Source organism: Monodelphis domestica, chromosome 1 (assembly GCF_027887165.1).
Source record: "Monodelphis domestica isolate mMonDom1 chromosome 1, mMonDom1.pri, whole genome shotgun sequence".
Taxonomy (NCBI): domain Eukaryota; kingdom Metazoa; phylum Chordata; class Mammalia; order Didelphimorphia; family Didelphidae; genus Monodelphis; species Monodelphis domestica.
In genome coordinates, this window is record NC_077227.1 from 352357449 (window position 1) to 352382865 (window position 25417).

The 25417-nt window shown below is 40.7% G+C and overlaps 1 protein-coding gene across 2 annotated transcripts in view; it reads right to left on the reverse strand.

Annotated features, from left to right (window-relative positions):
- FAT2 (FAT atypical cadherin 2) overlaps nucleotides 1-25417 on the reverse strand; it is a 128795-nt gene that overhangs the window by 57732 nt on the left and 45646 nt on the right. For both annotated transcript variants that reach the window (XM_003339561.4, XM_056811490.1), the window contains exons 5-9: nucleotides 24616-24927; nucleotides 15911-16121; nucleotides 15263-15402; nucleotides 6527-6805; nucleotides 1224-1434 (exon numbers count right to left, since the gene is read on the reverse strand). In XM_003339561.4, coding sequence (XP_003339609.3) covers nucleotides 1224-1434; nucleotides 6527-6805; nucleotides 15263-15402; nucleotides 15911-16121; nucleotides 24616-24927 — 1153 coding nt within the window. The remainder of the gene's footprint in view (nucleotides 1-1223; nucleotides 1435-6526; nucleotides 6806-15262; nucleotides 15403-15910; nucleotides 16122-24615; nucleotides 24928-25417) is intronic.

Sequence of the window (25417 nt, forward strand, 5' to 3'; positions counted from 1 at the left end):
GCACTGGCACAGCAGCATGCCACAAAGAGGCAGTGGATGCCTATTTTAATACTTCGAGGATTTGTGGATTTTTATTGGCGTAGGAGTATTCATTCAAGTCCCTATTGATTCCAAAGACTGCCTTGGTGCTGTCATTTACTATTGGCTCAGAAGTGTATTGACTGACTCAAGCACCTGTGGTTCCCTTTAGCTCAAGTTAATTCTAGACTTGCTTCTAAGTCTGAGATTCTGGAGCAAGAACTTAGCTGATTTTCCAGGAATCCATCCATGCTTTAAAAAAAAAAAATAACCCTTAGCTTCCTTCTTAGAATTGATACTAAGTATTGGTTCTAAGGCAGAAGAGCAGTAAGGGTTCTAGGCATTTGGGGTTAAGTGACTCACCCCAGGACACACAGAAAGTATATAAAGTAAGATTTGAACCCAGGACCTTCCAGCTCTAGGCCTGGGCTCTCTATCCACTGAGCCACCTAGCTGCCCCTTGGGTGTTTTTTTAGTACCTAGAATGTCCACAATGCTATGAGGAGAACAGATACATAAGACACGGTCTCTCCCCTCATGGAACCCACAAGACTAGCTGGGGAGATAAGAGGAATGCAAAAATCAATTACTAACTTGCAATATTAGTTGTATAAGTTGTGTAAGAATTAAGTATGATGGGAAATCATAGAAGCAAAGAAATCAGTATGGACTGGGGTAGATATTCTTTTTTTTTTTTAAACCCTTACCTTCCATCTTGGAGTCAATACTGTGTATTGGCTCCAAGGCAGAAGAGCGGTAAGGGCTAGGCAATGGGGGTCAAGTGACTTGCCCAGGGTCACACAGCTGGGAAGTGTCTGAGGCCAGATTTGAACCTAGGACCTCCTGCCTCTAGGCCTGGTTCTCAATCCACTGAGCTACCCAGCTGCCCCCTGGGGTAGATATTCTTATCTACATCATCATCATCATTAACAATGATGATGACAACTAACATTATATAGTGCTTTTTAAAAAAAATGCTTACCTTCCATCTTAGAATCAATGCTATGTTTATTGGTTCCAAAGCAGAAGATCAGTAAGGGCTAGGCAATGGGAGTTAAATGACTTGCCCACAGATATACTGCTAGGGAGTGTCTGAGACCAGATTTGAACCCAAAACCTCTCATCTCTAGGTGTGGCTCTAACCACAAAACCACCTAGCTGCCCCATGATCCATTCACTCTTAAGCCTCTCACTAAGCTGCTCACCTGCCTGGAGAGAGTACTGAACTTGGCCATTAAATCCTCGGTCCGCATCCAGGGCTCTGACTTGCAACAGTTCTGTGCCCAGGGCGGCTATGGTGGAAGTAGTTGTCTCATAGTGGAGCTGGATGAAACTAGGTGAATGGAGGTTACGATCTTCTATTTGGATAGTCACCCATACAAAATTCCTCTTGATAGGTATTTCCTGATCTCGAACCTGTAAGTCCAAAGAAGGAGGATCTGATTAATAGCAGAAGACAAGGAGATATCTCTTTCTGCTGGACCATAAGAAAGGGAAGCAGATACTACAAGGCAATACCAAGGGACTTATGAGAAAGAATGCTATCCAACAGAGGAGGAACTGTGGGAGTAGAAACCCAGAAGAAAAACAAATGACTTCTTATTTGTTTATATGGATGTGTGATTTGGTGTTTTTGTTTTTGTTTTAAAAGATTGCTCTATTGCAATAGAGGGAGGATGATGAAATATGTAAACATGGGGAAATATTTTTTAAAAAGACATATAAGTTCAACTTGTAAAAAACAAAATAAAAAAGAAAGGAAAGCAAAGCAAAGAAATGAAAGGAGCTTTCCCTCTGAAATGAAATGAATGCATGTTTTACTAGAGAGAGGGCAAAGGCTGGATAGAAACCACTTTTGAGAGTATGTGATGTTGCCATGTTGTCTTAAGGAGTTCCCAAAATAGCAGTGAACACATCCAAAAGGGACTCCAATGCATTAAGTACATAGTGAATTTGAGTAATTACATCTAAGTGAAAAGTGGGATTAAATTAAACATTGATTAACAACAGTGAAAGTTTGATGGTTTTTAAAAAATCTCTTCATGACTTACTCTAATCACTGTTCTACACTGCTCTGATCATATAATTTCTGTGCTTGGAAACATTTAGTGGTTCACCATTGCCTAATTGTCTTTTCCTAATGTTCGAGGCCCTCCATCATTTGGATCCAGCTTGCCTTTCTAATCTTACTTTCATTTTCTATTCATCTTCACATATTCTATAATCCAGTCAAACTAGTATTTACCATCCTTGGTGTTGTTGAGTCATTTCAGTCATGTCCAACTTTTTGTGATGGAAGTTTTCTTGGCAAAGATACTCAAGTGGTTTGCCATTTTCTTCTCCAGCTCATTTTAGAGTGAAGAAACTTAAGTAAGCATGGTTAAGTGACTTGCCCAAGGACATACAGCTAGTAAATGTTTGAGGCCACATTTGAACTCAGGTCTTCCTGACTCCAGACCTGATGCTCTAGCCATTGCATCACCTAGCTGCCCACATTACCTACCCCTTTTCATATTGCCTTGTTCTATCTATGTGCCTTTCTTCATACTGTCTTCCATACCTGAGACATGGGAGAGACAGACAGAGAGAGAGAGAGAAAGAGAGACACTCTCTGCTCTTCATCTTAGTCTCTAAATTCTATGTTAAATGTTTAGTTGTCTAATATTCTAACCCCAACATTGTACATTTCTATGTCAAAGAAAAAAAGAAAACATTTATTCCCTAAAGTAATCAGGGAAAAATGAAAAGAACTTCTATGCTCTAAAATATTTATAGCAGCTCTTTTTATTGTGGCAAAGAATTGGAAATTGAGGGGATGCCTATCAATTGAGGAATGGCTAAACAAATTATGGCATATGATTGGGATGGAATACTACTGTGTTGTAAAAAGTGACAAGCAGGTTAATTTCTAAAAAACATGGAAAGAAAGACCTACATGCAATGATGAAGAGTGAAACAAGCAGGACCAAGAGAACATTCTATACATCAATAGAAATAATATTTGAAGAATGACTTGTATATATTTACCTCCAGAGAACAACAGAGTTTTATATATACAGACATCTTTTTGTCAAATGATGCCTTCTCTAGTACAGGGAGGGGATAGAAGGAGGGAGATATCTAGGAATTTTAATGTAACAAACAAATGATTTTCAAAAAATTTTTAAAAAGAGAACAGATCAGAACTATTTGTGTTTGACTTGGAAATATAGTCAGAGGTAGACTGACTGATTAAAAGACAGAACTTGCTTTCCTCATGCAACACAGCTTGGCACATTGTGTTATCGAAGGCTTTGGGGGAGAAAGACAGCAAGCAGTGTCTGTGATATCTGGGAATTTCTTTTGGGGACTGATATATAGTTTAGGCTTAGAGGTTTGGGGGTAGGGAAGGACGGTGGGGTAAAGACAGACTGTTGCCTAACAGAAATTCTAGTTTTTTCTGTATTTTTTTTTCCCTCTATGTGGATCTGTAAGTTGGCTCACAAGTTTTGGTCTTGCTTAAGTATTTCAAACTGGAAAAGACTTTACAAATCATTGATCTCCACCTCTTAATTTTACAGATGAGAAAACTGATGACCAAGGTTAGGTTTTAGGAAAGAGAGTAGGCAAGAATGGTAACGTGCCCATGATTTAAGCCCAGGTTTTTTAACTCAAACTTAATTATCTTTCCCATACACTCTGCTGCTTCATGGCTTAGAAGGCATGAGATAAGGGTTGTGACTGGTTCTATCTAACATACAGTAGATGTTTTTGTTTTTGTTTTTAAACCCTTACCTTCCATCTTAGAATCAATACTGTATATTGGTTCCAAGACAGAAGAGTGGTAAGGGCTAGGCAATGGGGGTTGTGACTTGCCCAGGGTCACACAGCTAGGAAGTATCTAAAGCCAGATTTGAAACCAGGACCTCCCATTTCTGGGCCTGGCTCTCAATCCACTGAGCCACCCAGCTATCCCCTATAATAGATGTTTTTGATGCCAGAGGAGTCCCAACTAAGTGAATCATCAGAGCTGACAGCTCATGGAGAACTCTTTTCTTTTTTTTTAAACCCTTACCTTCCCTCTTAAAAGGCAGAAGAATGGTAAAGGCTAGGCAACAGGGATTAAGTGACTTGCCCAGGGTCACACAGCTAGGAAGTGTCTGAGGTCACATTAAAACTCAAGACCTCTTATCTCTAGGTCTGGCTCTCTAGCCACTGAGTCACCTAGCTGCCCCATAGGGGATTCTTGAAACTGGGGAATATCATTGAAAGTCTAAGGTAGAGTCACTATTGCCACCACTGCCTAAACAGTCTGGAGTAAACTTTTTCTGGTTCCTAGGGAAATAAATGCTAACACAACTGAAATTTTCATAAGAAGTGGCCAAAAGGGTATTGTCATTTGGCCTACTAGACTGTTAGGCATCTATTTTTAATCACTGTAGCTTCTATGCTCCCTTGTTTGCTTATTTGTAGAGAATACTGATGGGTTTAGAAATAAAATTTAATTTTAAAAATTTAAATATGAATAAAAATTTATATTTTAAAAAGCTGAAATGTGCTGTGATGTTTAATTATAACTGTCCACCTTGTGGTGACATGCCCAAATTGCAGGCATTGTAACTTGGAAAAAACACTGGAAAATTTGTCCTTAATATGGAAAATGACAGCAAACATCACCATATCCTAGAACATTGATGGTGAACCTTTTAGAGATAAAGTGCCATGTTCACCCCACTAGAGACTGAGTGCCATGTCCCTCACACACACATGCTAGGTATGCCCTGCCCCCCCCCAACACATACACCTATACATAGGGAGGGAGAAAGAGCTCCCATTGAGCTGCTGGGCAGAAGGATGGTTGAAGTGAGGAATGCCCCCAAGGAGTGGAGAGAGGAGAGGAGTGGCTCCACTGCTCTGTTCCCCTCCAGCTCTGCTGCCTTTGAGCCACCTCCGTTACACCCTGTGTGCTCTCTTTGGCTGCTGGGCAGGAGGGCACAGCATGTAAAAAAATGTCATCAGGCATGGTGGAGAGAGGGAAGGGAGCAGCTCCTCTCGAGTCCTTCTGCCTTTTTAGTAACAAACTCAGGGGATGGGGGGAGCAGGCCCATAGAGAATGTTCTGTGTGCCATCTTTGGCACCTGTGCCACAGGTTCACCATCACTATCCTAGAATCTCCTTGGTCTTTTTCTTTCTCTTTCAGGTAGAAAGTTCCAGGGGGTGGTGTGTGCTAATATTGAGTCTGTTTCATTTGACAGAAACAATAGTAGACAATAATAATTTGTGGTTTTGTTCAGTCATTTTTCAGTCATGTCTGACTCTTCATGACCTCATTTGGGTTTTTCTCAGCAAAGATAATAGGGTGGTTGGCCATTTCCTTCTCCAGCTCATTTTAAAGATAAGGTAACTGAGGCAAACAGGGTTTAGTATACCTAGTATCACACAGCTAGTAAATCTGAGGCCAGATTTAATTAAACTCAGGAAGATGAGTCTTACTTCAGGTCCTGTGCTCTTTCCACTGCACCTCAGACAATAATAATAGCACTTTAAGGTTTACAAAACACTATGTAAATATTATTTCATTTGATCCTCACAACAACCCCAGAAGGTAGATGTTATTATTATTCCTATTTTACAGATAAGGAAACAGAGGCAGACAGAGGTTAAGTGTCCTATCCAGGATCACATAGCCAGTATCTGAAACTGAACTTGGGTCTTCTTGACTCCAGGCCCAATGCCCTATCCACTGTACCACTTAGCTGCTTAAGAGTACATCTTTGTAAATGGTAAGATTTCTCTACTTTTTAAAGAGGCTTTTGTTCTTCTTCCCCTCTTTCTGCCCCCTCCCAGAGTTGACAAGCAATTCCACTGGGTTATACATATATTATCACTCAAAACCTATTTCTATTAATTTTTCATGAAAATGAAAGATTATCATTCCAAGACCCACTGCCTCAAACTGTGCCTGGATTAGGGCTCTAGGTTCAATTGTTTCAGAGTTCTACTATTCACATGAAAGATAATATGTATAGAAAGAGAATCAAACTATGGGATAGATGACCCAGGCTCCCATCCTGGATCTACCACTAGAGTGTGATTTTACCTTACTGTGCTTCAGTGTCCTTATTACTAAAATGAGAACAATCACACCTATTCTTCTCCCTTATGGAGGTAGCATAAAGATTAAATGAGATAATAGAGGTAAAAACACTTTGTAAAGGACAAAGAAATATAGAAAATATAGAAATTTTATAGTATTATTATAATTATTGCTGCTATCCTGATATAACCAAATCAAACTATTTACTGCCTTGGGGAGGGAGAGGACAAAGAGAATCTGAATAGCAGAATGTCAGAAACAATTGTCAAAAATTATTTCTACACATACTTGAAAAAATAAAACTCAGTTATTGCTGTTGTTATCAGGAAATGCATCCTTCATGTGTCAACAATTTTCCAAGAGGCTCCATCTAGTCATACTTTCAAATAAACATGTCCTTAAAAGTATGCCCACTTGTCTCAAAGGACTCACCATGACAGTCAGTATGTGGCGGCTAAGCCCTGAGTCCATGTCCAGTTTTCCCACAGTCACCAATGAGCCACTATTTGGATCGAGCTGGAAAAGCTTGGTACTACGGGCATCCAAACTTCCTTGGATTGTGTACACAAGATTCTTGCCCTTGTCCTGGTCTGTGGCCTGAACTCTGAGGAGCTCTAGCCCAGGGGGAGTGCCTTGGGGTACCTTCACCTCATACTGAGCTTCCAGGAACTGGGGTCGGTGCTGGTTGATAATGATCAGCTGTATAAAAACCTGGAAAATGTGGTAGGGTAAGAAATAGAGACAAACATTCATTATAGAATCTTAGGTGCCAAAAGAGACTTTACACACTCTCTAGCCCAACCTCCCAAACAATTTAGGAATTTCCCTACAGTCTCCCTGGCAGGCTGACCATCTCACCTCTGCCTGAAAACTTTCAAAGATAGACAATTCACTACCTACCAAGGGAGCCCATTTCACTGTTCAGAGGCTCTATTGTAAAGTTCTTCCTTAAGTTGAATTGATTTTATTTTTATTATTTTTAAATTTTTCCATGGTTACATGATTCATATTTTCTCCCTCCTCTTATACATCCCCCTTCCTGGAGTTGACAAGCAATTCCACTGGGTTTTACATATATAGATATAATAGATATATAGATATATAATATCACTCAAACTCATTTCCATATTATTCATTTTTGTAATAATCCTTTAAAACCAAAACCCCAAATCACATATCCATATAAGCAAGAGATAAATCATATATGTTTTCTTCTGAATTTCTACTCCCACAGTTCTTTCTCTAGATGTGGATACTGTTCTTTCTCATAAGTTCCACAGAATTGTCCTGAATCATTTGTATTGCTATTAGTAGCAAAGTCAATTACATTTGATCTTCCCACAATGTTTCAGTTACCATGTATAATGTTCGCCTGGTTCTGCTTATTTCACTGCATATCAGTTCACGTAGGTCCTTCCGGTTCTTATAGAAATCCATCAATTCATCATTGTTTATAGCACAATTTATTCTTTATAATATTCCATCACCATCAGATACAACAATTTGTTCAGCCATTCCCCAATCGGAGGACATCCCCTCATTTTCCAAATTTTTGCTACCACAAATTGCATAGCTATAAATATTTTTGTATGAACAGGCCCTTGCACAGTTTTTTTTTTCTCTCTTTGGGACATAAACCCAGGAGTGGTATTGCTGGATCAAAGGGCATGCATTCTGTTAAAGACCTTTGGGTGTGATTCCAAATTGCCCTCCAGAATGGTTGTATCAATTCACAACTCCACCAGCAATGCATTAGTGTCCCAAATTTGTCACATCCCCTTCAACATTTATTATTTTCTTTTATTGTCATATCAACCACTCTGCTAAGTGTAAGGTGGTACCTCAGAGTTCTTTTGATCTGCATTTGATCAGAGGATCAGGAGGAATTTTGAACATTTTTTCATATGATTGTTGATAGTTTTGCTTTCTTCATCTGAAAACTGCCTGTTCATATCTCTTGATCATTTGTCAATTGGACAATTTGGACAAACAAAAATGATTTTATTTCTTAAAATTTGATTTAATTCTTTGTATATTTGAGAAATTAGACCTTTGTCAGAGAATTTTGTTTATAAATTTTTCCCCCCTGTTTGTTCCTCCCCTTCTAATTTTGGTTGCATTGATTATTAGTACAAAACCTTTTAAATTTAATATAATCAAAATTATTCATTTTACATCTTGTAATGTTCTCTATCTCTTGCTTGGACTTAAAGTCTTTCCTTTCCCATAGATTTGACAGGTAAACTATTTCATATTCACCTAATTTACTTATAATATCACTTTATATTTAAATCATATATCCATTTTGAACTTATCTTGGTATAGGGTATCTTAAGTTGAATTGAAAAATGACTCAGTAATGTGTTTCCTTTAAGTCATATTTTTGCCTTCTAGAACTCCCAGGATAAAAGTCAAGTCCTTCATGAGTTGGAGATTCCAACACTTAAGGGCAAAAGTAAGCCCTAACCCTGAAACTAGCACCTGTCTCCTCCTTGGTGGTCTGGTAATGGTTCCTCCAACCGCCACCATATATGTTGATGATTTTAGAGTTCACTCACCCAGAAGCAAGGGGTTGAACTCGATGACCCCTTTGGTGGTACCTGTGCACTTGGGAGAATCCATTATTAACCACATTCTTCCTCATGCTGACACTCCCCATTCTCCCACTAGTCTCCTCCTGGGAGTTTCCATTTGTGGCCAGAGATTTGTTACAGCTGTGAATTCTAGCCTAATGAGTCACATCCACAATCCGCATACTGGAGTGATGCCCACAGACAGGTAAGAAAGTGTGGCCTGAGCTACAAGTTGGAAGAGGTGCAGGGCCAACCAGAGGCCTTGGCTCCTAGTTTTCAGTGCCATCCACTGTTTTTGTTCCCATTCTCCTTCCCAATGGGTGCCCTGGACCCTCATATTCTCTCCCTTCTTCCAATCAAACCCTCTTCTCAGGAAAACCCCCTGAGAAACCAAAGAACCTCAGAGCAAGAAAAGATATCAGAGATCAGCAAATCCAGCTCCTTCTTGTGCAAAAATCCACTCTATAATGTGAATGTTTCTGGTCATTAGAAAGGTTTTCCTAATCTTGAGCAGAAATCTGCTTCTGCATCAGCCACCCTTTTCCCCCTGGTTCTGCTCCCTATGACTGAGCAAAATGATTCTACTTCTCGCACGTGACAACCCTCTGGATACCGAAAGACGGCAACCATGTTCCCCACACATTTTCTCTTCACCATTCTAGATATTCTTGGTTTCTTCAGTCTTCCTAGAACATGGCATCCAGCCCTCTCACTCTCCTGGTCACATACTTCTAGGGACTTGCCCCCATTTTGTCAGTTTTTCATACAGGAAAAAAACATATTGCATTACAGAATGGACTGGCCAAATTACTATGTCCCTTTTTGTGTGCCTCTATTAATATCGCCTCTTCATTGGGTTGTTGTTGGGGTTTTTTTGAGGAGGGTGTTTTTATTGGCTACTGTACCACATTGTTGACTCAAGCTGAAAAAATAATTATTATTATTATTTATTATATAGCTAACATTTATATAGAACTTACTACATGCCAGACACTGTTCACTTTACAATGACTATCTTATTTGATTCTCAGAGCAACCCCAAAGAGTAAATGCTCTTATTATCCCCTTTTTACAGACCAAGGCAAACAGAGATTAAGTGACTTGCCCAGGATCACATAGCTAGTAAGTTTCTGAAGTCACATTTGAACTCCAACTCGTCTCCAGGCCCAGTGTTCTATCCACTCCACCACCTAGCTGCCCAGAGTTGGTGGTCCAAATACCCATTTTTTTTCACATATATATCTTGTACTTGCCCAAGTAGATTAAAAAAAAAACTCTTTAAAAACTTTTTTTAAACTTGTCTTCTGTCTTAAACTAGATACAAAGTATGGATTTCAAGGCAGAAGAGAAGTATGGGCTAGGCAATTAGGAGGAAGTGACTTGCCCCAGGGTCATCCAGCTAGAAAGTATCAGAGGTCAGATTTGAACCCAGGTCCTTCTGACTCTCAACTACTGAGCCACCTAACTGCCCCTCCCAGTAGATTTTTTTTCAATATCGACATTACATTTGTCCCTATTTATTTATTTATTATTTGTCCCTATTAAATCCCATCTTATCAGAATTCAATCGATTGTTTTGAACTGCTCATTTGCTCTTTTAGGGTCCTAAATTTGTCCTCCAATGTATCACTCTTTTTTTTTTTAAACCCTTACCTTCTGTCTTGGAGTCAATACTGTGTATTGGCTCCAAGGCAGAAGAGTGGTAAGGGCTAGGCAATGAGGGTTAAGTGACTTGCCCAGGGTCACACAGCTAGGAAGCATCTGAGGTCAGATTTGAACCTAGGACCTCCCATCTCTAGGCCTGGCTCTCAATCCAGTGAGCCACCCAGCTTCCCCGCCCCCCCCCCCCCAATGTATCACTCTTAAATGCAAATACATACTCGGTGCACCTGATAAGCATATGTGATCTTTGCTTTTATGCAAGTCATTGATAAAAGTGTTCCCAAGTGCCTGACTCAAGACAAATCCTGAGCAAGTGACAACTTCTGCTTGCCTCAATTTCCCCAACTATAAAATGAGGATCGTAACAGCATCTACCTTGTAGGGTTGCTGTAAGAATCAAATGAGATAATATTTATAAAACAAACTTGGCACATAGTAGGTTGCTATTCAAATGCTTATTCTCTGCCTTTCCCCATTTCTTTAGGACACACCACTAGAGATTTCTCTCTGACATAATACATTTACACTTAAGTGCAAATGACTAATAACTACTTAATGTGTGAGACAGGCTGCCCAAGAAATTAGAGTTTTAAAAGAGAACAAAGCCTCCTCTACTCAAAGAAGGAATATCTAGTGGTAACAACAATAATAATAATAATTAGCATTTATATAGCTCTTTAATGTCTGCAAAGTGCTTTCCAAATAGCATTTTCTTTTATCCTCATAACCCTGGGAGGTAGGCACTATCATTATCTCTATTTTATAGATGAGGAAGATGAAGCAGACAGAAGTGAAGTGATTTCCCCAGGGTCACACAGCTAATAAGTGTCTCAGGTTAAATTTGAATTCAGGTTTCCCTGACTCCAGGCACGGCACTCTATCTGCTGTGCCACGTCACTGCTCTGGGCCAAGAGGCAATATTTTATGGGATAAAGGGGCAGGCCCTCTTACCCCTTCAGACCTCAGTTAGTCCTAATGGCCAGGAAGTTATTGTGACTTTTAGAAGCAATCTTTTTTTTTTAACTCTTACCTTCCATCTTGGAATCAATACTGTGCATTGATGTCTTCCCCAATCTGATGGGCTGGACTTTAGGGATTATAGATTTGAGCTAGAAGAGACCTTAGAGGTCATTGAGTCCAATTGAATCATTTTAGAGAGAAGATTCTAACAACACAGCTAGCGAAATGGCAGAAGCAGGATTCAAATCTTGGTCTATTGACACCTCTCTTTCTATCACCTCATGCTGTCTCTACTCTAGCCTTAGACGAGTCTTGTTTGACCCTGGAGGACAGAAATAGAAATACTAGGTGGAAGTGGAAACAAAGCATATTTCTATTTCAAACACAAAAACCTTCCCAATAATTGGCCCCAATGCAGAATGGGCTGACTCTGGAGAAAGGAAGCTTTCCCTCTTTAAAGGTCTTCATATACAAGCTAGATGGCTACACGCTGACTATTCCATAGAGAGTTCCTGCTTAAGGGTGGTTTTAGTTAGATGACTTGGATAGCTCACAGGCATCTTGGTAGCATAGAATCTGAAGATCAGGAAGACCTGAGTTCAAATCCAATCTCAGATACTTCTTAGCTGTGTGACCCTGAGCAAGTCATTTAACTTCAGTCTCCTCATCTATAAATTAGAGATAATAATAGCACCTGTCTTTCCAGGGTTATGTGAGGATCAAATAAGATCATATTTATAAAGCACTTAGCCTAGTGCCTGACATATAGTAGGTGCTATATAAATGCTAGCTTTCATGATGAAAATGCTGCTACTGCTGCTGCTGCTGATTTCCCAGGTTATCACTAGAGTCTATGGTCTCAATACTACTACTATTACTAGGTATCTAGCTCTTTATCCCACAAAGATCAAAGGAAAAGGAAAAGGACCTACATATACAAAAATATTTATAGCAGCTCTTTTTTGTGGTGGCAAAGAATTGAAAATTGGGGGGGGGGGGAATGTCCATCAATTGGCAAACAGCCAAATAAATTGTGACATAAGTACTACTAAGCTTTAAGAAATGATAAGCAAGAGGATTTCAAAAAGACCTATATGAATTGATGCAGAGTGAAATGAGCAGAGCCAGAACATTATACATAGTGAGAGCAATATTCTACAATAATCAACTCTGAATAACTTAGCTATCCTCAGCAATACAAAGATCCAAGACAGTTCTGAAGTATTTAAGATGAAAAATGCTATCCATCTCCAGAGAAAGAACTGATGGAGTCTGAGTGCAGATTGAAGCATAACTTTTTCACTTTCTTTGTTCTTCTTGCTTTTTTTTTTCAAATATGGCTAATAGGGAAATGTTTTGCATTATTTCACATGTTTAATTTATATCACATTTCTTGCCTTCATAATTAGAGGGGGCAGGTGGGAGAGAAAGGAAAATAATACAAAACAACATTTATAGAAATACACAATAATCTCTAGAAAAGGATTCTCTGGTCTCTATTCCATAATACATTCTAAATGGATATTCACCTATAGGTGAGAGATATATTCTTAATCAAATAAGGAATATAGGCAATTATAAAAGATGAAACAGATAACTTTGATTCCATGAAATTGAAAAGCTTCCACACACATAAACTTAATGCACCTGGACAAGAAGGGAAGCAATCAGGTGGAAAAAAAAATCTTTGAATCAAATTTCTCTGAAGGATTTCTAATCAAAGTTATATAAAAAATTAATGTGTGTGTGTGTGTAAAACAAAAGCCATTCCACAATATATAAGTGGTCAAAGTATATGCACAAATATGACTCAAAAAAACCTGCAAACTATTAACAACCATAAGAAAGAGTGCCCCATATCACTATCATAAGAAAAAGGCAAATCAAAACAACCCTGAAATTTCTACCTCACTCCCAGAAAATTGGCAAAAATGGTAAAATGTTAACTATTATTAAAGATGACAGAAGATGGGAGTTATTGATGTTGGAGGGGTTATGGGAAGATAGACACACTAGTTCATTGTTGGTAAAGCTATAAATCAGAAGACTGAGGGTTCGGGTCCCTTCGTGGTCGCCACAATGTGACAAGGAAATCACTTTAAAAGACTGATATATATTAATTTAAGGTCGCCAAGGAATTCAGCTATGTAATTCCTTAATGAAAACTCAAGTCAGCAGTCAACCTTTTATGGAGTTTAATTACAAACAGGAGGAAGAAAGGTATTAGAGAGAGAGAGAGAGAGAGAGAGAGAGAGAGAGAGAGAGAGAGAAAGGGGAGAGAAGGGAATAGGGCTTAAATACCCCTTCTGTTTAGGCTGGGCCAAAAGGCCCAAGCCCTTAGATAGCTGAGGCAAAGAAAAGAGATCAGTCCCTATCACTCACGTGACCAAAATGGAGAAACAGTCTCAGGGGCCTCCACTTCCAGCTTCCTTCAGAGCAAGCTTCTCAGAGCACAACCTCTCAGAGCAAAACCTCTCCAACCTCCTCCAGAGCCACCTCACTCAGAGCAAAACCTCCTCCAGTCCTCAGACCTCGCTATCTTTAAGGAACCCATCTAAGTTCCCTCCCCTCAGTTCTCACATCTACCAATCACTGTCCATGTCTTCCCTGTGCCAATGGTGGCTCTAGCTTAACCCAGGACCGCCCAGAGGTCTGCCCCTTTGCACATGTCTGTTGAAGGTCATATTCTCAAATAATTAAATTTTGATCTATGCTGCAGCCCTTCCTAAATCCTGTTAGGACTGAGTAGGGTGGAAATTGTATTTTCCAAGACCTGGTTCTGTCATTCCAAGTATCTCTATTGTATCAATTCTAAAATCAATCATGACTCAAAGAACTTCCTGCTCTATGCTTAAGCATAGGTCAAAGCCCTTTCCATTGTTCAGCAAAAGGTTTCTGTCCTAAAGTAATCTTAAGTAGGGAGGAGAAAGACCCTCCCATGCCAAGGGGGTTAACATTCCAATAGACTATCAGTAGGAAATTTTTCAAGTATGAAATTTCCCAATGGTGAAATTTCCAACATTTATAAGTCTAAGAAATTTTAAGGTTTACACAGTATAACCTCTTGGAAAGCAATTTGAAATTATGCAAATAAAGTGACTAATATATTCATACCCTAGAGCCTAGGTATTCCTCTAGTAGGTTTATATCCCATGGAGGTCTTTGATAAGAAGAAAATATCTATAAAGAGTGAAATATTTATAATAGCACTTTTTGTGAGAGCAAAGAATTGGAAACAAATTAGGCATCTAATGATTAGAAAGTGACTACTCTTGAATGTAATGAAAAATTTCTATGCTATTAAAAAACAATCAATATGATGACGAGATTGATGGAAAGATTTACATGAGCATCAGGTTAGATATTAAAAACAAAAGGGAATATTGCCTCTAGATCGTCTAAGACATTCAAGTCCAGACATTCAAGAATAAATATTGTAAGACAAAAAAAAAAAGATTCAATACATGATAAGGTAGAGGACCAAGAAACCTCCAGAGAATATGTAACCACATATGATGTTCCCAAATGGTTCATGAGATAAATAAGAATTGTGAAAACAGAACACTAACAGAAACTCTAAAACAGGAGAAATTATTAGCAAAATAGAAAAACTTGTATCCATGATGGAAAACCTCAACAAAGAAACCAAAAGGAGAACAATTGATTAAGAAACAAATTCACAGAAGTAGAGGATAATCTGAAAGAAAAAATGGAAAGTTTGATAATATTAAAATTATATTTTATATGGAATGGCTCTCTGTGGAGGAAATGGATAATAAGGAAATTTTTGGTGCTATATAAAAAAAGACTTTTTAAAATAAAAGATTCTATGATCTTGTAAGGCAGCAAGAACAATCTGAGGCATGCTTGCCTAACCTGTCACTTCCTCAGGTATGACCAGTCCAATTTTCAATCCTCTCCCTCTCCCTGGATTACCTAGCCTTGACTGTCAAAGGATCTAGCCAGCTCTCACCTGGGTAGTGATCGTGCGGGAGCCATCCGTCGCCTCCACTGTCAGATTATAATTTGCCTTCCTCCTGGAGTCTAGTTGCCTGGCAATAACCATACTGCCTGTGGTCATCTCAATGTCAAAGTCCATGTTCTCATCACCACCTGAGAATAGAGAAGGAGTGGGGAGTAAGACAGAAACAAGATACATGGGCTCTGGTCAGCAGAAAACTAGACTCTTCACTACCATGGAACTCCAACCAACAAGCTCCCAGTGGGGGGGAGGGGGTGAGGAGGTTGTTGTAAAAATGTGGAAGTAAAGAGTAGAGTAAGAAAAGGAAGTAATACAACTTTTAAAGAAGCCTTGATAGAAATTCTAAATGCCCCTAAGGAGACATTGTATTACCCAAGTACTCTTCCCTAGCATCCAGGAGGAAGCAAATTTATCCTGTAAGTCTGTCAAACTGAGACTCGGATAATGAGACAAAGATAAGTCAAACCCACTAGTATCCCTTGTGAATGAGAGAGACAAATCCTTCCCTCCCAACTCTAAAACCTATGAAGACCTTCCTTCAGTGGGGTTAGTTCAGCCACACCTAGGATGTAGTAGAAAGGAGTTGCCCCAAGAAGTTTGGGATCAGCCTGTAGAAAGGGGTCCCAGATCCCACCTCACCAGAGATGTTGAACCACAACAGGCCAGGTGGATCCTCAACACTGACCATGCCCACCATGTGGTTCACCGGGTCAGTCTCCACAGCATCAAAGTTGTAGTGGGGCTCATCAAAGACCCACAGTTTTCCTGAAGGGTTAGGTCGAGGGATCCACTCTATATGCAGTCTGACGCTGGAGGAGCGTGGGGGCTGCCCACTGTCTACTGCCTGGATCTGCAAATCAAACCATCAATCAACAAATTTTATTAAGTTTCTCGCATACGCCAAGTGTAGAGGATATGAGTCCAAAGAGTGACAAAAGTCCCTAATTGAAAGGAGCTCATGTTCTAATGGTGAGAATGGCAATGCCTAGGGGGTTCAGTGGATAAAGAGCCAAGCCTAGGTCCTGGTTTCAAATCTGGTCTCAGACACTTCCTAGATTGGGCAAGTCACTTAATCCCCTTTGCCATTCTTCTGCTTTGGAACTAACACTGAGTATCAATTCTAAGACAGGAGGTAAGAATTTTTTAAAAATGCAAGCAACAGGAATAAAACTAGCAAGTACAAATATATACAAAATAGTTAAATACAAGGTAGTTGGGGAGGGAAGGCATTAGCACTTGGGGTTGAGGGAATCAGCAAAGACAGACTTCTTGCAGAAGATGGTACAATAGCTGCACCTAAAAGGAAAAGGGATTTTTTGTGAGACAGAGTGAAAAAAAGGAGTGTGTTCCAGGCATTTGGCAAAGCCCGTGCAAAGGTATGGAGATGGAGTATCATGTGTGAGGAACAGAGATGGCCAATTTGCCTGGATTGTAGAGTGCAGAAAAGGAAATAATGTCCAATGAGGCTGGAAAGTTGGGTTGTGGAAGGCTTTAAAAACTATATTTTTTCCTACAGGCAATTGAAAGCCACTGGAGTTGTTGAATGTAGAAAACACAAAAAGCAACCAGAACCTACAGGGAAGGCAAGGGGAGGGTTCCTGAATTCCTGACAGAAAGTGAGAGCCCTTATGCCTCTGTCTAATCCTGCTACCCATGACCCTTATTTTTCTCTCTCTGTTTCTTTATTGGCAACATGGGACTAATCAGAAGCTGAATGGGTTATTATTCTCCAGAAGAATGTCAGGACAGCTGAAAGAACCAGATGTGTCAATCTTCAATACCAGAATCACCTTTATTGGGATGTTTGCTGCTGTGATTCCTTCATTTTCCCAATCTATCAAGCCTGATCTGACCTCAGTCTCTTTTATAACTAGTCTTTACCATTTCCAATCTTCCAACCTGGCCAATTCTAATCACCAAACTCCTACACTTCCTCTCTCAAGGTAAGTATTACTGATGAAATCAATCATGAAATAGTACCTTCCCACTCCACTACAAATGGCTGCAGTCTAACCTCAACTCGCCTCTCACTGCTGTACAATTATATTTTTGCTCATCTCTTATTGACACCAGCACATTTCCACCATGGAAGTTCCTAACCTTCTCTTCTCTCCCCAAAGCTCCCCATTTGATTCCTTTACCCTTCACTCTCATTATCATCTATTTTATTCATAGGTGATACATCAGAAATTATCTTCCTCAACTTGTTTCCTCCCATTCTCATCAACTCTCTGTCCTCATTCTTCCTCTCCTATCCAGTTTCAGAGACTGTGGTCAGGAATCATAGGATCAGATTTAGAGCTACAAGGGACCTCAGACATCATCTAGTCCATCCCTCTCATTTTGTGGGGGAGTAAATTGAAGCCGAGAGAGGTCAACCAACTTGCCAAAGGTTACTACACAGCGAGTGGAATAACTGGGATTCAAACTCAGATCCTAAGATGCAAAGTTAGTTGTTCCTTCAATTGTATCACAATGATATCCCCTGAAGCACATTCTCTCCTGCCTGTTCTGTGATCTTCCTTAATCAATTATCCCTTCTACTCTGCATCTTCAATCTCTTCCTCTCAGCTCCATCCTTCTAACCTTGTGTTAAAAATCTTCTGGGGGGCAGCTGGGTAGCTCAGTGGATTGAGAGTCAGGCCTAGAGATGGGAGGTCCTAGGTTCAAATCTGGCCTCAGACACTTCCCAGCTGTGTGACCCTGGGCAAGTCACTTAACCCCCATTGCCTAACCCTTACCACTCTTCTGCCTTGGAGCCAATACATAGTATTGACTCCAAGATGGAAGGTAAGGGTTTAAAAAAAAAAATCTTCTGGCCTCCCCATCTGAAAATTATTTTCCTTTGACTCCACCAGTTCTTTAAAGCAAAGGAGTCAAACCCACAGCCCATGAAACTTGTGAGTGTAGCCCAAAGCAGATTAAAATGTAGTCCCTAACTGATTTTAATGTGTGGATGTATTTATATTAAAAAGAGAAATATATAAACATAGTTTTCTAAGTCAATATGCAATCCAAAGGAAGCCTTCTATAAAGTTTTGTGGCCTCCATTTTTATTTGAATTTGACAGTATTGCTTTAAGCTAGTATGCTATTTCTCTCTTCACCTTCACTGTCAAACTTCTAAAAAGAGTAGTCTATACTTGTTGCTGTGTACTTCCACACCCCCCATTCATTTCTCAACATTTGCAGTCTGGCAATTATCCCAACCATACGACGAAAACTGCTCTCTTCAGTCACCAATGACCTTCCCAATGGCATTCTTCTGCCCTCCTTTTCTTTTAACTCTCTTCAACATTCAACACTTAGAGCCACCCCTCCAGATTCTTGATACCCTCTTTTCTCTTGGCTTCAGAAGCAGTCCGTCATCAGGGTTCTCCTCCCTCTGACTGCTCATCTTCTCTTTTGCTGGCACCTCATATTACTCTTACACCTGGACATGGATCCCTCCAAGGTTTAGTTCTTGGCTTTTGTCTCTATATAATCCTTTCTTTAGTGATCTCATCCACTCATATAGATCCAATTATCACCTCAATGTAAATAACTTCCAAATGAATAACTCTAGCCCAGAACATTCCTGAGCTGAGTTTCCATAACTCTAACTGCCTGATAATAAAAAGTGGGATTTCCCCCCATATCTTTTAAGGTCAGCATATTGCAAACTGAACTCATTATCTTCCTACCAAAAAACTTATCCCTTCTCTCAAGTTCCTGTTTTCTGTTCCTTATTTCTGCATCACTATCCACTTGGTCTCCTAAGCTCAAATATCTTAGAATTATTTTGGGCTCTTCCCCAACTTTCACCTCAAACATGCAGTCGATTGTAACACCACACCATCTCTCACATCCATCCCTTCCTTTCTGCTTTCATTACAATTCCTCTCCTAACCTGACTTTCTGCCCCTACTTTATCCTCTCTCTAGTTTATTCCACATTCCACTGCTAGAGTAATGTTTCTAACACATGGCTCTGAGAATGTGACCCCAGGCAAAAATTCTCAGTGGCTCTTTACTTCCTACAAAAGAAAGCATGTCCCAATGAAAATATCATTTTCTGGGTAGCCTGTCCCAGTCCCTCTTAATTCTGGTGCCTTCCTTCTCTCAATTGTTTCCTCTTTATCCTGTATATAGCTTGTTTGTACAGATTTGTTTGCATGTTGTCTCCCCCATTCGATTGTGAGTTCCCTGAGGACAGGGACTGTCTTTTGCCTCTTGTATCCCCAGGGCTTAGTCTAGTGCCTGACACATAGGAGGACTTCAAAGGACTTCAAAGCCAGGGAAGCAGAAATGGGGAGGGAAAATACTCTAGACATGGGGGTCAACCTGAGAAAATTCCCAGAGCCAAGAGACAAAGTATCTTGTTTGTGGAACAGCCAGGGGTCAAACCACACACTTTGAGGATCAAACCATACACTGTAGAATCCTACAGTGTATGGTTTGATCCTCAGAATAAGCTTGGAAAGTTGGTACTATCAATATTCACATTTTACAGTTGAAGAAACTGAGATCAAAAAAGTTTAACTGACTTTACCAGGGTCACATAAGTAGCAGGCCAAATTTAGGTCTTCCTGGCTTTGAGTCCAGCTCTCTATGTGCTGCCTAGTGGATTTTCAGTAGCTTTTTTAAACTATAAATATTCAATTAAGAATTCATTCTCTTTCCCCCTAAATCTCTCCCAGCCTCCTGCCTTCCCTGTTACTGCAACACTATCCTCCCATTTTTCAGACTCACAACCTAAGAGTCATCCTGTATTTCTCAGTCTCCCTCTTCATCCTTCTCCCTCCCCCTCCCTCTCTTACACACACACACACCTTTCTCCTCTGACACTTCTACCATTTGGATAAAGGCCATCATCACCTCACATCCAGGTTATTGCTATAACCTGCTCATCAGTTTGTCTGCCTCAAGTATCCCTCTAGTCCAATCCATCCTCCATTCAGCCACTGAAGTGATTTTCTAAAGGGCAGGTCTGATCATGTCACCTCTTACTCAAAAAATTCCAATGATTCCCTATCACCTAACAGGATCAAACAAAAAAAATCTCTGTGGCATTCAAAGTCCTTCATAACCTAGCCCCACTTCTCTTACCTTTCTAGTCTTCTTGTACCTTATCTGGCACCACACACTCTAGGATCCAGTAACACCAGACCCCTGGCTATTCCACAAACAAGGAACTCTGTCTCTAGGCTCTGGGGATTTTCTCTGGCTAACCCCCATGGCTAGAGTATTTTCCCCTCCCCATTTCTGCTTCCCTGGCTTTCTTTAAGTCCCAACTAAAACATCATCTTCTAGGAAGCCTTTCCCAGTCCCTCTTAATTCTGGTGCCTTCCTTCTCTCAATTATTTCCTCTTTAGCCTGTATATAGCTTGTTTGTACAGATTTGTTTGCATGTTGTCTCCCCCCATTCGATTGTATATTCCCTGAGGACAGAGACTATCTTTTGCCTTTTGTATCCCTGGTGCTTATTCTAGTGCCTGACACATAGGAGGTTTACTGGCTGACTGTGGATGTACCACCTAGCTCCTAATCCCTTCTACAATCTGGTTCCAGTCTGCCTTTCTGGTCTTGTCTCTTATTCTTTTCCCTCTCTGTATTTATTGAGTAAATGTTGGTTGTGTAAAATTGAGATTTGAACTCTGGACTTCAATCCCCACAAGCCCTTGCTCCACTTCCCCAGAATGCTTTGTAATCTCACACAATTCTGAGGTGGGCCAAGATCGAGGAAGGTATTTAAGCTGATGGCAAAGGTTTTTGGCTCTTTTGGACTTCCATTTTGGAGCAGATGCGTCTCTTCCGTGATGTGAGGTTATCTTGCCTAGGCCTCTGGCCTAGGCACGTGTTTTTTCTTATTCTGTATTTCCTTTAATCCTTAACCTTCAATAAACCTCTAAAAAATATAATACTCCTTGCAGAGAGAAACTAATTTCTACCTGCCTCAGTCTCCCCTAAATTTTAACTGTTACAGTTGCCTTACTGACATTCTAAAACCAAAGTACTCCTTTCCCCTCATTGTACTCTAGACCTGTCCCATATTGATACCTTTACTCATTTAGTTTCTACTCCTCTTCCCTTGAATGGATTTAGACTTAGAACTCCCAGAATGATGATCAACTCAAAGACCATCAAAAACTCTCACTGCTAAAAGGTAGTTGCAAAGCAGCTACTCTACCCTTTTCTGATTTTTAGAGAAGAAAGTCGACACCTGGAGATAGATCGAGACTTAACCGTGATCACAAAGCAAGTTAGTCACAAAATAATGACTGGAATCCAAATCTTTTGCTTCCTCCTGTGAGCCCAGAATGAAAGGTGCATTATTAAAGCTGGAGGCAGAAGGCTTCTCACTTGTCAATGGACCTCGAGTTGTGTTCCCAAAAGTCAGCATTCCCAAGGGCTTATGCACTTTAACAATTCACTGAGCAGCTGGCCTTGAACCCAGAAAGATTTAGACAGGTCCAGCTTCTGCTGCACAGTCTGGGTGACCCTGGGGAGGTCATTTAATTCTTCATTGCTCTTGGCAGTTCTCTAAGGTTATAAGTTACATGGAAGATGCTGATCGGTATTGGTAATAAGAATTTCCTTACTAGAATTTTCTAGATCAATTAGTGTTCAACTCAGACAGAAATAGGGATCACTAAACTGTACGTAAGGAACCCTGGGAGCAACATATTGATTTCAAAAACCATATGTTGGCATTAACTATATTCTATGGTATCTTTCTTTTTGTGTGTGTGTGAAATGTTTCCCAATGGCATTTGCATCTTGTTCAAATCATATTGGGAATGTTATTGCTGCATTTGACGCCTATAGTTCAGGGATGAATTCCACAGTGAGACTGGCCCATGCTACCTAGGCTGAGTGTTTGAGGCATCTGACCTAGACCAGTGCAATCCCAGGTCCAGTCCCTATCTCTGTCTTAACAACAATGAATCACCTTATTCATATGGCACTTGGAAGTTTTGCAAAGCACTTTTCCTATAACAAACCTATGATGCGGGAAGAGTGGGTGGAGGGGAGGGAGGGAAATAATGTGATTATTGTAACCAAGGAATAATGTTCTAAATTGACTAAATAAACTTTTTCAAGTGGGAAAAAAATAAAAACAAAACAAAAAACAAACAAAACAAAAAACAAACCTATGAGTTGGTGAAGTACCTGTTATTATTAGCGTTCCCATTTTTTTGAGTATTTAAGAGATCTGCCAAATGTTACACAACTAACTGGTGACAGAGCCAAGATTTTAGCCAGGAATAAGGCCTGAACCCCAGGGTCAGCAAAGACAAACTTGAAAATCACATGAGATTCTTTAAATACACTTAGACTAACTCCAAATTGCTCGGTATAAACCTTGTTTATGTCCATTTGTTTGCATGCTGTCTCCCCCAGAAGAGTGCCAACTTGAAAGCAAATATTGTTTTTGTCTTTCTTTTCATCCCTACTACCTAACAAATGCTAGCTTCTTGAGATAGCTAGGTGGCTGGGTGTATAGAGAGTCAGGCCTGAAGTTGGGAGGGCCTGAGTTCAAATTTAACCTCAGGTTCTTCCTGGCTGTAGGACCCTGGGTAAATCACTAAATCCAGTTGCCTGGCCCTTACTGCTCTCTTTCCTTGGAATCAATAGTATCAATTCTGAGACAGAAGGCAAGGGTTTAAAAAAATGTTAGCTGACTGGCTTTAACCATTCATACTGCCTTTAGCCAAAATACATATTTGAATGAGTCTTTACCAGTCTGTTGATTCATTTCACTAACACACAAACATGCGATAAAATGCTCGCCCAGGCCCAGAGATCTAACGCCCTTTGCCAAGGAGCCCTGGCCAAAACACAGATCCTGATTTGGGCTTCTTCTCTGTAGGCTTTTCCCAGCATTCAGCAACCATTCCCCCAGGGTTTATGGCTGAATGCTTCCTCCTCTCTCCTCCTCCCTCCTCCCCCCAGGGCCAAGTTCTTTCAGCCTTCCAAGGCGATAAATAGCTAATCTGTTCCACTTACTATACAAACCTACTAATGAGAAAGGTGGTAGGAGCTCCCTGTTCCCTCTCTTCACTTTCTAGGCCACAAAGGAGCTTCAGCTGTATTAAAATGAAAAGATCTGAATTCCAGGCCTGGCTCCAACATTTACCAACTACGTGAACCTGGGCAGGTCATTTCCCCTCCTTTAAGCTTCAATAATTGCTATCTGTTCTTTCTACTATATCACTGTAAACCCCCAAAACATATGTTAAGTACCAACTTGTATAATGAAATAAAATAATAGATGAACTGGTATAAATGTAATCTGTATGAGATCTCTTTGGTAATCCAAGAAAAACTAATGTCTAAAGTAAAACATGTCTCTTTGAAAAGTAAATTCTAAGAATATTACACAAAATGAATCTTATCTCATAAAAAAAAGCATGCCAACTCCTGCCTTAACCCAAAGGAGAAAGCTTAAAAAATGTCATTGCAGACCTTGAGATAGGCTCAAAGGAAAATGTTTGTGCAGGCAAGGGTGGGAGTTGAATTTGGTCTATGCACATGGCTTTTTTCTCCCACTTTTAAATCTCCTTTGGGGTTTGATTTTTAGGCTTCTTCCTCCCCTCCTTGTCCACCCCAACCTCTGAGGTTCCTTATGGGTAGAGTAAAAATGGGAATGGTACCATCCCTCCTGCCCACCTCCAACCATCCTTCCTACCCTCCTCCAACCATCCCTCCTGCCCTCCTCCAACCATCCCTCCTGCCCTCCTCCAACCATTCCTCCTGCCCTCCTCCAACCATCCCTCCTGCCCTGCTCTAACCATCCCTCCTGCCTTCCTCCAATCATACCTCCTGCCCTGCTCTAACCATCCCTCCTGCTTTCCTCCAACCATCCCTCCTGCCCTCCTCCAACCATCCCTCCTGCTTTCCTCCAACCATCCCTCCTGCCCTGCTCTAACCATCTGTCCTGCCTTCCTCCAACCATCCCTCCTGCCCTGCTCTAACCATCCCTCCTGCCCTCCTCCAAACATTCCTCCTGCCCTCCTCCAACCATCCCTCCTGCCCTGCTCTAACCATCCCTCCTGCCTTCCTCCAATCATACCTCCTGCCCTGCTCTAACCATCCCTCCTGCTTTCCTCCAACCATCCCTCCTGCCCTCCTCCAACCATCCCTCCTGCTTTCCTCCAACCATCCCTCCTGCCCTGCTCTAACCATCTGTCCTGCCTTCCTCCAACCATCCCTCCTGCCCTGCTCTAACCATCCCTCCTGCCCTCCTCCAAACATTCCTCCTGCCCTCCTCCAACCATCACTCCTGCCCTCCTCCAACCATCACTCCTGCCTTCCTCTAACCATCCCTCCTGCCCTGCTCTAACCATCACTCCTGCCCTCTCACCGTGAGGATGTTGTACTCGCCAGCAGGGAAGTTAACACTGGCAGACACCAAGCCTGTCTCAGCATCGATGGTGAAGGCTTCTTCATAGTTCTCCTCAATGCTATAGGATACTTTGCCATTGGGGCCTTCATCACGGTCAGAGGCCACTAGTCTATACACAGGCCGTGGTACAGAAGAGTCTTGCCGCTCTGGGAGACGGATTTTGAAGCGTTTGTGGGAGAAGGTGGGTGAGTTGTCATTGACATCCAAGACACGCACTACTACTCTAGAAGTAGACTGCAGGCTGGGCTTGCCATTATCTTGTACAGCCACCTGGAAGCAGATAGGCATGGAATTACTCAGTACCTATGGTTCAAAAGCAGTAGGCTTATCTTGTATCTTTCTCAAATCTGCAATGACTATTTTTGACAACTTGCAATTAGGTAGCAGGGAAACAGGAAAGAAAGCAGGATGAGGCATAGAAGGAACTACATAGAATCAAAGATTCCTAGACATGGATAGAGGCTTTGAGGTCCAACTTCTAGCCTATGAATGAATCCTCATTTCCATTCGAAAAACTTTAGTGATGGAGATCTCACTGCCTTATATCATAAAGCATTCCATTGATAGGAGCTTTATTTTTAGGAAGTCTATCCTCTTACTGAGCCTCTCTGATTCACTGGAAGAAATCCAATGATGGAAAACATGCCACTTCCAAGGTCTGTGCTGCTAGTCTGTGCTTCAACCACAAGGAAGAATTTTCTAACAAAGCAGACCTACAGGAGAAAAGGTTGCTTACCATTCATTTTTTTTTTAGTCTCCT